Source organism: Juglans regia, chromosome 11 (genome assembly GCF_001411555.2).
Source record: "Juglans regia cultivar Chandler chromosome 11, Walnut 2.0, whole genome shotgun sequence".
Lineage (NCBI taxonomy): Eukaryota > Viridiplantae > Streptophyta > Magnoliopsida > Fagales > Juglandaceae > Juglans > Juglans regia.
The window spans coordinates 2,763,900-2,776,510 of NC_049911.1; the positions used below are offsets into that span (position 1 = coordinate 2,763,900).

General features: G+C 33.6%; 1 protein-coding gene and 2 long non-coding RNA genes across 3 annotated transcripts; 1 reads left to right on the top strand and 2 right to left on the bottom strand.

The window, feature by feature from the left end:
• Positions 1 to 1,823: 1,823 nt before the first annotated feature.
• Positions 1,824 to 2,405, bottom strand: LOC118349833. The gene is made up of 3 exons (XR_004802765.1): positions 2,334 to 2,405; positions 1,973 to 2,023; positions 1,824 to 1,900 (listed from the first exon to the last, which is right to left on the bottom strand). It is a non-coding gene; the product is annotated as an uncharacterized LOC118349833 (long non-coding RNA).
• A 767-nt stretch (positions 2,406 to 3,172) lies between these two features.
• Positions 3,173 to 4,511, top strand: LOC109018875. Its single transcript, XR_002000668.2, has 3 exons — positions 3,173 to 3,258; positions 3,986 to 4,046; positions 4,383 to 4,511. It is a non-coding gene; the product is annotated as an uncharacterized LOC109018875 (long non-coding RNA).
• A 6,890-nt stretch (positions 4,512 to 11,401) lies between these two features.
• LOC109020203 (ribonuclease 1-like) lies at positions 11,402 to 12,337 on the bottom strand. Its single transcript, XM_019002621.2, has 3 exons — positions 12,089 to 12,337; positions 11,760 to 11,961; positions 11,402 to 11,622 (listed from the first exon to the last, which is right to left on the bottom strand). The coding sequence occupies exons 1-3, from the start codon at positions 12,335 to 12,337 to the stop codon at positions 11,402 to 11,404; spliced, it is 672 nt and encodes a 223-aa protein (XP_018858166.2).
• Between the last annotated feature and the right edge of the window lie 274 nt (positions 12,338 to 12,611).

Consider the following 12,611-nt stretch of genomic DNA (forward strand, 5'->3'; position numbering starts at 1 on the left):
TTCATTGAGATAAGATCGATGGACTATATATATGGGATTTGGGTAATTTTGGGTGTCAGCCATTAAAATATAATGGGTACTCATGATGACAAAGTAGTGATTTATTTAGAAATAATATAGCCACTGCTAACAAAAGCCGACACTACAAGAAATAAGGCTTTTTGCGGCGATTTCATGTCTGTTGGAAATAAAATCGCCGCAATAACCTTTAATTGCAGCGATTTTTTATATCGTTGCTAATTTTTTCCATCAAGTTGGAAAATAGTCTTTTGCGGCGATTTTTATACTTTTTCCAACGAATAAATTCGCTGCTAATACTAAATTGGTCTTTTGCAGCGAATTATCAATTTTTACGACGAAACATTCGTCGGAAAAAGTAATATCATTTTTTGCGACGGTTAGTTAATCGCTGCAATTACAAAAGTGGTTAGTTGCAGCAATTTTTGTGTTTAACAATCTCCACAAAAGAGTATTTGCAACGATTTTAAAATCGTCGCAAAAGTAATGGTTGCAAACAAGACTTATTTGCAGCGAATTTCAGTTTCGTTGATATACCATTACATTAATTTGCAGCGAGATTTTAGTTATTTGCGGCGATATTAAGACGCCGCAAATATGTTATAAAATTAAATTGCCCGCTCTTCTCCATTAATTTCCCTCCAGGCGTTCCCCCCCCCCCTTTCCTCCCCTTCTCTCTCCCTAACTCAGCCTTTCTCGAGCACAACCCATGCCGGTAAGCATAGTCCGGCGCCAGCGACCCCACCACGCCACCGCCACCTCAGCTCGACGGCGACCCCCTCCTTCTCCCCCAGCCCGCGCCGATCTCTCTCTCTCTCTCTTGGATTTCTTTATATTGCCGCCACTAGGGGCGCCGTTCGCCACCACCCTCACGTCGACGCCGTCGCCAGTCCAGCAGCGCAAGGCCCTCCCTTGCTCTGTTTGCAACCCAAGAGCTTGGTATGCATTTTGTAGATTTGCTTAATCTAGATTAGGATTTTGATTTCAGGGATGATTTTAAGGTTTTGATTTTCTATTGTTGTAGTAAGTGCTTTTCCATTGTATTCTCTCATTTTTTCAAGTTCTTTTTTGTTTTATTAGTCATTTACAATCTAATCAGTTGAATGGTGCTGAAGTTTTCCTTGAAGGCTGTACGCTTTTGAGAAGGGGACTAAATTCAGAATATTTGGGTTTAGATAACTTAGTATCATCACTGCTATGAACATACTGTCACAGCACTGGTTCTTTTCTCATTTTTATCGAAATGAAATTTATTGGGCATGGCTACAAACAAGCCTTGTGGTTTCTTATCCAAAAAAAGAAAAAAAGAACAGAAAATTTTGTTGTCTGACAAATGTAAATCACTGGTTGGCTGAACACACGTGCACACATATATTTATGTGGTATAGATGGCAATTGTTGCATTATTCTGTGTATATAGTTCTGGATGACAGCATACATTTTGATGCATATGTGGGGTTCATTCATCAGGGATGACTTACTAAACCAAATTTTATTTCATGGCATAACTAAATTTAAACAACTGTCGTTGCCAAAAAAGGGTGCTACCAAGTTTTTGTGGGCTGTTTATTTCATTCTAGAAACAAAACCAATTTATATAAACCTTTTTTGTGGCTGAAATTTGTGTCATTTAATTCTATGGCATTAAATTATGTACCTGGATATGGCATTTTGGTCCTGTTTGACATTAATATATAGTGTGGTCCTGTTTAGGCTAAGCAAGGGTAAGTTTCTTGTAGTGAGGGTTGTGGGTATTTTCCATCAGCAATACACCTAAATGAAGAAATACTAAGATCATGACTTATTGAAAGTTCCCAAATAAAGATCTTTGTTTCCTGCAACTCTGCCAATTCTTGCTTGCCATCTTCCATGTTGATGGTGCCTGTTCAAATATGTTGTCATGAGAAGTTGAGAGATAGACAGAGACTAGAGAGCCTCTTTTCTTGTAACGTACCTTGTAACTCCGCGATACATGGATGCACCCCTAGAAAAGCCACTACTCTTCCTGGAATTGATCACCAATAGAAGAAAATGTAGAACTTAGTTGCAAGTAACTCAAGAAAAGAAACAGATAATTGTTCTCGAAACGATAAAATAACTCTAGGGATCATCAAGCACATATGCTGCATGTAACTATAATGTGTTCATTATGAAGACATTGAGAAGCTGAATGAATATCTTCCAGACAGAGAAAATGGGTTGGGCAATGTTGGCATGTTAAATCTTGTCTGCATGATTTTTCCACATACCAAGATTTTACTGAGTCAAATTTCACTCTTGAAAGCTAATAACGCCATGATCAATATATATCTCACCTTCTAATAGAGGCCACAAATTCTTGTCTTGTCATGTGCTTCATCTCCTCCAATTCCTTCTCATAGTTACTGATCTGCAAAAGCCAATTTCATCGAATGGTTTTGTTTTATGGATGAGGGAATTGCTTAGCAGTGAGGTTTCCTTGTTCCTTTGTGTAGGTGGGTGGATGAAGTCATTCCCAATGAAGTTGTTGTAAGAATATGATATATGTTTCCAAGGAAAAAAAAAAAGCGAGGCTTTCTTGACACTTGTAAGAATATGATATATGTTTCTTGTTCCTTTGTGTAGGTTTTCTTGACACTTGTTTATTATGGCAATGCCTTCTACTTTCCTTTGGAGCTAATGTGTTCCATTCCACTTTCATAAATGCCCCAAATCTTCAATATATCAGCCAAAGTGATGTTTTCCATTTGTGCTGCAGCAGTTTTACCTTCATTTTTAGCTTATATCTTCACTCTACAAGGCTGTAACTTTGGCTTAAATTTCATTTGTTGGAAGACTAAGTTCAGTTTAGTTTAAAACTCCATCATTTTTCCCTCTCTTAGCTCACGTTTAGCACCTAAAAAGATAGCAGCAAACACACTTCCAAGTTCCGAAATTTTCTTGTTTAGTTGGGTGTGTAACCAAGTGGAGGGAAGGTAGAAGCATGCATAATTCATGCAATCTACTGCTTGAAGATGTGAGATGATTTTCTGCCTTGTTTTGTTCCATGTTGTACAGTTTAAGCAACAAGGGTCTGCTATAGTTTTAACTATACTTCTTCCTCTATTTGAATCACTTTTCAATTATGTTTAGGCCTCCATTTTTATGTGTTAAACTAGTAGAAATCAATTATGTTTACAGATGTGAATCTTGTCATGGTCAGGCTGAAAGGCTTCTTGACTCTACAAAAGAAATGGAAGACTCAATTGCTGTGAATTTAAGGTTGGGAGAACTGGTTCTAATCTTTGTGTTTTGTTTATGTGCTGTAAAATTCCAACACCAATTTTAATTGCTTCTATTTTTTAGTTCTCAGAGGCTTGAGGTGTTACTAAATCTCTTTTTAGCATAATTGGTATGAGGTGTTACTAAATCTCCCTCTTAAATTCATGACGATTTCATCAAAGTCATAGCAATATAGTGCTTTAGAATCGCATTGCTGGCCTCACTGAGTTGTTCTAATAACAGATATAACAATCTAGGGAAAGCGCTAGCCATATCAATGTTATAACCTCAAAAAGGCTGGTAAATATTTTAGAATCACTTATAAACCCAGTTTCACTTAACAAGTAGCCAATGTATGCCTTAGCACTCATGACTACTCTCTTAAATTACACTATGTGAGTCATTCCATTTCCCACAGGTTCAGAATGCTTCAATAAAGATCTTCAATAAAGTTAAAAGATCTTCAGAATGTAAATTTAAATAATGAACTTTTATATCCAGATACTTGAATCTGATGTGCAGTATTGAAGTTTTGCTCGATACATTATTGTTCAGTGCTGAGATCATTTTCTATTTTTGCTCGATACATAATGTGTTTTCCACAGTCCTGTTTGACCTCTATTCTCCTTTTGATTCTTTAATGATCAACTCAACTCAACTAAGTGTGAAGCCCAAGTAATTGATTTGTTACTTATTAATTTTTTCCTTTTTTGTATTCCATCAATAGGTACTTCCTGTGATGATTGATGTTGGAACTAATACTGAGAAGCTGCTAAAAGACCCATTGTGTAAGTCTTTTTCATCCATTTGTGGTGATGATATTGTAGTTGTGCCATATATTTTCCCCCCCATAAAAGCAGTTGTTCACCATCAACCATGCTAACTTTAAGTTAGTTCAAGAAAACAGACTTGCTACCCATGTTTCTTAAAAAATGCATGCCCCCATTTTTTAAGCAAAAAATGATTTTTAATCATGGTTATGTCTATTTACCCTGCTTTGTATTGCATATTAAGTGCACTTGCATCCATAAATTCACCTACATCGCCCCTCCCCTCTTTTCTGATCATCATCATGAATGTATGAGTCCCTTCAAATAGATGATCAATTTATACTTTATTTCCAGATTTGGGTCTTCAAGAACATCGTCTTGATGGTGATGAGTATGTTGCTGTCATCGATGAATTCATGAATGCAGTTTTTACTCGTTGGCCAAATGTGATTGTGCAGTTTTTACTCGTTGGATGTGCATTGTATTTTTTATTCATTCTGTTTTCTGCAATTTTTTTTAATTACCTGAAATCATTTCCGGCGAGTATAGTTCGCCGGAAATAATTTTTAAGCAAAGAAGATTATTTGCGGCGAATAAATATCGCCGCAAATAACATTTTACGGCGACATGTATTCGCCGCAAATAATTTTTTCAGTAGCCTATCTTATTTGCGGCGATTTTTGAATGCGCTGTAAATAATATCAAGATATTTGCAGCGATATTTTGTGTATTAGCAACGATATAAAACGCTGCAAATACTTTTTCGCAGCCAAATAAGACTGAAATCCCAACGTTATTTGCGGCGAAATTAGTATTATTAGCAGCGAAAAAAATCGCTGTAAATAAAAATTTTTGGCGACGAATTTTGTAATTCGCTAGCTAATCTTTTAAAAGGCTCTACAATTGCGACGAAAGTCCGGCGCAACGTAAATCGCTGCAAATACTTATTTCCAGCGATTTTGGGGGTTATTTGCGGCGAATTTAAGCGTCGGAAAAGACCCTGTTTCTTGTAGTGCGATGATTTTGAATGTTATATATGTACGTGTGAAATATACGACTAATTCAAATATTGCTCTTACCTCTCTCTCTCTCTCTCTCTCTCTCTCTCTCTCTCTCTCTCTCTCTCTCTCTCTCTCTCTATATATATATATATATATATATCTCCAAAGTGTTAGCTAATCGATAAAATATTCCTTTGGCTGCATGCAATTACGTACTAAGATCAAGTGGTTTTTTTATGAGATAATTTGGCTGCATGCATGTGCATTTGATGAGAACATGTGTATAAAGATCAGCAATCTTAGGTTGAGTACTAGTGGTCTTCCTTTTAATTAAAGAGGGCATGCATGCAATGACTGGCCAGTTTATAACCATATATGCACAGCAAGTACGACATTTTAAGTTTTTTTCTTTAATTATAATAATATAATAACAGAAATTAAAATGATTAACTTACATTCTTCTTACATGCACTTTTATAGATGGTAATTTTTCAAAATAAAAAATTATTTTTGATGGTAATTTTATAGATGGCATGCTTCACAAGAATAAAAAACTATATATTCTTGTGATTAGTCTTATGCATGACTAGGGCTTGTTTATTATCAACATTAATGAAAGACATGTTTGCATTTAGTAAATCAATTTTTTAAGCTTTTGAATCTCAGTAATTATGTGGAAAGGTCCAATCAAACCCTAACAAAGAATTAAAAACAAAAACATAAGAAAACGGCAAAAGATCAAAACTGTACTTACGTGGGAAATGCCTTTCTATATCACCTACCACTATATTAATGCACAGTCTGTGATCTTTTGTAGAAAACAACGATCGATAGGGTCCTTGATAATTAGAAAACATACAGATGGAATCACAATTTTCTTTCTTTTTTTTTTTAATTGAAAAAGAGAAAGAAGACAAGGTGATCTTAACCTGGCCATTTGAATAAAGTGGATGGATTTTCTCATGTACATGATAAATTGTCATTTTTAAAATAATTAGGTCCCGTTTGAATATTTAGAATATTTCAATATATTTGTAAATAACAGTGAAATAGTTTAGTAAAATTTTTTTATTGGTTTTTGAGAAAAGAGAGAGAAAATTGAGTAAAAATATTATAAAGTTAAAAAATTGTATGAATATAATTTTTCATTTTTTAATAGCATTTTTTTAAAAATTGAAAGGGTTGTATTGTTTTTTGTGTTTTTTTAAGAATTTGAAAAAATTCTAATGATTAAGTAATGATTAGATAAAAATGTTTAAAAATTTAAAATTTAAAATATATTTTATATTTAAACGATATTTGTGAATGATAAACAAGTTTTAGGTACTGATGTTACCACTAGCGCCACAACAACCAACTGATGTTTAAGAGTTTTTTGTGTTTTGTTCCTTAATGTATGCGCGACTTGTTTTGAACATTAATTAAAAGATATGTTTGCAATTAAATCAATTTTTTTAAGCCTTTGAATCTTAGTTATTAATGGGATAAAACCCTTGCAAGAATAAGAAAGAAAAAAACAAAAATATCAAAAAGAAAATAGTACTCACCTCACATGATGGCAGTGTCTATCAATATCGATCACATGCCACATTAATATTAACTAATGCCATGCAGTCTTCTTTTATAAAAAAAACAAGGATAATAGCATCCTTGTGTCTAATTATCGATCCTTTCGTAATTTCTTTTATTGGGAAAACAAAGAAGATATATAAAGCTTCAACTCGTTTGAATATATTAGTGCGATATTGCATATTCTCATGTATATAAACTTATTGTCATGATCTTTGCAGTTCATGTTCACGAAATTGGAATTTTTTAAGCCTTTGAATCTCAGCAATTATGTGGAACGGTCAATCAAACCCTAAGAATAAGAAAAAAGAAACAAAAAGATCATCAAATAGCTAGAAAATTGTACTGATTATCATGTGGCAATGTCTATCAATATATATTACCTATAACATTAATAATTAATTAATGCCATGCAGTAGTAGTACTCTTCTTTTGTAGAAAACAAAGATAATATGTAGTGGCGTTATTTTATGGAGTTTGGGTGGCTAGATTCATGAAGAAGGTGGTGCACACGGTGGAGCTCGTGCTTTGGTGATGCCAGTTCACTGCTTTGCCACTAGTTAATTGGCAGTGACTTTCTGCCTTTGGGTTGGAGGCTTGCTTGCTTAAACCTAAGGAGAAAATGTGGTAGCCCTAGCTTGTAAAATTGATGAATAACTATTTATACATGAATATATATCCACAATACGAACTGTTAGCTATGAATATAGTGGAAAAGGAATGTGCATGGTGTGGAAAAGGAACTGATCCCTGGCGGCTTGGGCTTTTTAGGCCCATTTGAAAATATTTGGCCCACAACTTGGATATTGTAGAGCATAGATTGGGCCTGTTAGAGCTGTTAAAAATTTTCATAGATTGTGAATTTAAAACAATACTAAGGGGCCTTGACTCACACTCCTAACTAGTTTCACTCGTTCCATACTTTGTCAGGCCAAATACCAAATAAAGTAAATCTCACTTCGTGCATAAACTATTAACTAAATTTAACCCAATTATCAAGCCCAAATAAAACAAAATCCATATTCCATCAATATAAAATCTTTGGCCCGCACCCTATTCTAAAAATTACTCGCTAAAACCCAAGTAAGCTTTTCATGTACATTAAAAAAATAATAATAAAAAATAAAAATAAAAAAATCGAATGCGAGTTTTGTGCTGGGCCTGTGTGTTACAGCTACTGACTTTAAGTTTGGACTCAAAATGTCAACATGGGTAAGGACATTCTCCAAAAGAGTAGAAATAAGAACACTCAGAATCATGTAAGGACCAATGACAGTATGCAACAACAAAAAAAGTAAAGCGAGACAGAGTGTACTGCATAATCATCTGAGGAAGACAAGGAGTTGTCTCAATGACTAACTAAAGATTTGTTGTCCCTTTATATAAAGGTTATGAGTTGTCCAAAAAATTTAGTTATGGTTGATTGGGAAAGATTGAGAGTGGACAAAATAACCAAAATTCAATTTCCTTTAGATAAGGTTACAACTCTTACCTTGCATTCATGTCCTGTTGGTGATGGTTGATCGGGACAATGGACAAAATTATCAAAATTCAGCATTGATTAGATGGGGAATTTTAATTTCTCCACCCATGGATCTGGCCACATATTCTACCTAGGTTGAACAGAAAAGTACTATAGCCACAAAGAGAATTTCACAAAAAAAACTTACAAATTGACGTCGCTTCATATGATACGTTAAATCTATTGGGAAAGATTAAGAGTGGACAAAATAACCAAAATTCAATTTCCTTTAGATAAGGTTACAACTCTTACCTTGCATTCATGTCCTGTTGGTGATGGTTGATCGGGACAATGGACAAAATTATCAAAATTCAGCATTGATTAGATGGGGAATTTTAATTTCTCCACCCATGGATCTGGCAACATATTCTACCTAGGTTGAACAGAAAAGTACTATAGCCACAAAGAGAATTTCACAAAAAAAACTTACAAATTGACGTCGCTTCATATGATACGTTAAATCTATTTTATAATAAAAGTAACTTTATAAATGATGTATCACTTAAAGACATATTAGTTTGTGAGTTTACTTTTGTAAAATCTTTTGTGATTAAAATATTTCTCTATTAATTGTTTTTTTCTAACAGATTACTTCCTAGTTGTAGGTGTGGCAATTCGTATTCATGGGTCGTGTTCTTGTAGTGTCAAATTATGGACAAATTCAACTATATGGGTTAACCCGAACATCACCCATTAGGCTAAACCAATCAGATCTGTTAAACCCTAACAAGGTCCAGTTTAATAAAAGGTAATACCATACGACTCATTAAGACCAATTTAATAATTAACTATAAATGAGTCAAAATGACACGACCCATTTTGATCCGTTTCATGTAAATGAATTGAATTAACTCACATATCCCATTTGTCCTAATTAACATAATTTCACACAGAAGTTAAAATCTATATTTATTAGTAACCAAAATATGTAGAAAAACTTTCAAAATTTCAAAATTTTGGAATGAGAAATTTTCAAAATTTCTCACAATTTCCTATCCAAACATTACTAAAACACAAGACACTTTTCAATTTCAAATTTTTAACATTTTCATTTAATCATTAACTAAATAATACAACTTTTACAAATTTTAAAACAAAACACAAAAATCAATACAATCTTTTCAAACTTTGAAACAAAAATAATATTAACAAATTATTTTCAAACAAATTTTTAATTTTATATTAATTTTATTCAAATTTTACTCTCTCCTTTCTCAAAACTCAATAAAACACTTTCAGTCAAACCATTTTATTACTATTTATAGAATTTTGAGATAGTCCATGTGTCCAAACGAGCCTATCTATGACTACCTATTAATAAAAAAATATCAATATTTTTCAAATTCTAACCTATAATAAAATCAATATTACAAACTCAAGCACAAACAAATATGAGCATGGGTCCAAAATTACAACCCAAACAATAAAAACATACACATATTGAGAAATAACAATATTACAACCCAACAATAATGAAATTGAATTTTTGAAATATTTAAATGGTTATTGCGGGTTGACCCATTTATTATTTGTGTTTTAATGGATCAACGGCCTGTTTTGGCCCAAATCTATTTAATCTTGTTAATTTCGTATCGTGTTCATATTGAACTTACGAGTAGTACCACATATTGCCACCCCTATCCAGTTGGCCAAGTTCTTACATTTAATGTATTTGATGCCATTCAAATCCTCTTTTGATATTAAGAAATGGTAAAGAAAAATATTTTATCTAAAACTAGACTCTTCCAATTTTTGGTATCCTTCAATTAATGTTATATTCCTATATAACTGACTGTACTTTGGAAAGTACGTATCACCTTATATAAATTAATCGAAGGTAAAGCTACCCTCATATGCATACGTACACACACACATATAAATAAAAATGGCCAGCCATTGCATGCCCTCTTTAATTAAAAGAATCAGGACCACTCCAGTACTAGTGCAACTATATATGAGCTTGGATCCATGCATATATCTCGAGAAATATTTGGGATAATATTCTCTAAAACCCATACAGTAAAATAATTTACAGAATCACCAAACCCCGACGAAACCATGATCACAATCCACACCAGCTTGTTTTGCATCGAAACCAATATTTACATCATTAGAACCCATACAGTAAAATAGTTATGTGCAAAGGAAATCTCTTAACGTCGTTCGTGTTAAAATAGGTATAACTCTTGCAAGCTCACGACACGGCCATGCATGGAGTCATGAATTAAAGTGTAATTGGTAGGAGTACTACAGTCTACTACTGCGCGCGGTCTGGTCCGTCTGGAAAAAAAAATTATCTTATATATACCTACGCTTCTAAATTTCAACATGATCGAATCACAGTAAATATTGGAATAAAAATAAATAAATATATTCTTATATATTTCTATATAAGAATTTTCCTGTTCTTCATACGCATTTCTTCCTCCTTTAATGGAAATTAGGCTTTGTATTTAAGTAATGACCTAAAACGAGACTACTGATACTCCAGTTTAATTTGACTTAAAACTAGGAACTATTAATGACTTTTGCACTCTCAGAAATAAATTAATTATCCTCTATGAGAAATTGATATTATTTATCCATTTTAGATTTTTTTTTGTTCTTAATTAATTATATTTATTTATGTGAGATATTTTAAATAATTTTTTATTTAAATTAATGACATGGTAAACCACTTAAAATCCGGCCCTCTCTTGATATTAATAAATTCTAAAAAGAAAATTATTTTAATCTAAAATAAAATAAGATTTTTGCCTTTGCTCAAGATTATAGTCCAAAAATACAAATAATTTATCGAGAAACAGGTCAGCCATATATTGCATGAATGGCAATTTTTCTAGATCTTGAGGGGGATCGATCACCTCTTTACTTATACTACCTGTTATGAAAGAGCTTTCCCCATGTTGACTATATATGAAATTTCTGCCCAATTTGAAGGCCGGAGATTGTACATGCATTAAGTGTTAGGTACGTGCGGTCGGTGATAAATGCAGGAGGCTCTGCATGGAGCTGGCTCAACTTAGTTTTTCTTTTTTTCATTTTCACGCACTTAGTGTCATGAATTTTTAGAGCAATAGGTTCGCAAGAGTTTGATTGATTACGCAAAATATATACAATTATTTAGCTACATGATTCGGGAAAAGATAGAAGAACGATGACTTTGAGGTAAAAAGGGTCTATCCCAACTTCCAACGAACACCAATTGTTTGCCAATTAATATCATAATTAAAGGGAATGCTTGTAAACCCTACGGATTCCAACATGCATGTTATTATAGTTCATGGTATTGGAAACGCGATATTGCCTGAACATTTCCGAGGGATGAACCAGCTACAGTTTTTGAAGCTCAATCCAGCCTTGTCTAGGCAAAATCGAATTTCAAAGAGTTGCGGAGTCCCATTGCTATCCTCGTTGCAGGCAAAGTTGGGGATTAGATGTAACTGCTCCTCAATCGCCCTCTTATAAAACATTATTAGGGATGAAGTTCCGACAAGAATCCCTGAATTAGAAATAGAAAAATAAATAAATTGAATAAGTACTACTGCATGATAAATTAGTTGTTGTAGTAGTAATTTTAATAACAATAAACCAATAATAATGAAAGTAATGTACGTGATTAATAAAATGCAAACTGGCCTTGTGCTTCTAGGGATGCAGTTATGTTTCCAAGAAAGTTGGCCCTAATACAATCCACCCGAAAATAATCGTTTTGAGCGTAGGTAGTGCAAGTGCCATGTTTCTTCCATTGAGCCCCCCAAAACTGATCGTTTGGCATTCCGTTGATCAGGCTAGGCCAAATTCGATCCATGGTTTTTAAGAGTACTTTATCAGCATTCAGCTGCAAAAAATGATGCATGATAAGAGAAGTAAACACTTGACCGCACATACAAAATATAAATAAGAAATTAAATTATTTTTGAGATATATATGCATGCAGGCTAAGATCATGAATTCATGAATAATACCGTAGGATAATGGAAATGATTAAGTATAGGTACTGGACAGTTGACTGGAGCATTATTAAGATTCTGGGGCCAAAGGCCATGAATCGTGAAGATGTTTGGAACGCGGGAACGAAAGACGTTAGGTTGTGTGTTGCAGAACGAACGAGGCCACTGCATAACTAAATACATGTAATCATAAGCAACCACATGAGAATAATGGCCGACCCCAACAACGGTAAACACGCAGAGCAGGATCAGCACCCCTTCCATCCTTCAGATGACAAAATTCTTAATATATTTGTTAGTAGGCTAGCTAGAGAGTCGATGTGCTTATAGCCGGCAGGCATGCTAGCTTTATATATGCAACGCCTATCAATATCACATACCACATTAATATCAACTAATGCCGTGCAGTGTTCTTTTATAGAAAACAAAGATACTATAATCCTTTAGTTATAACTTTTTTTATTGGAAAAACAAAAAAAGATAAAGCTGCATCAAACCGTTTAGTGCAATATTACATATTCTCATCATGTAATAAGCA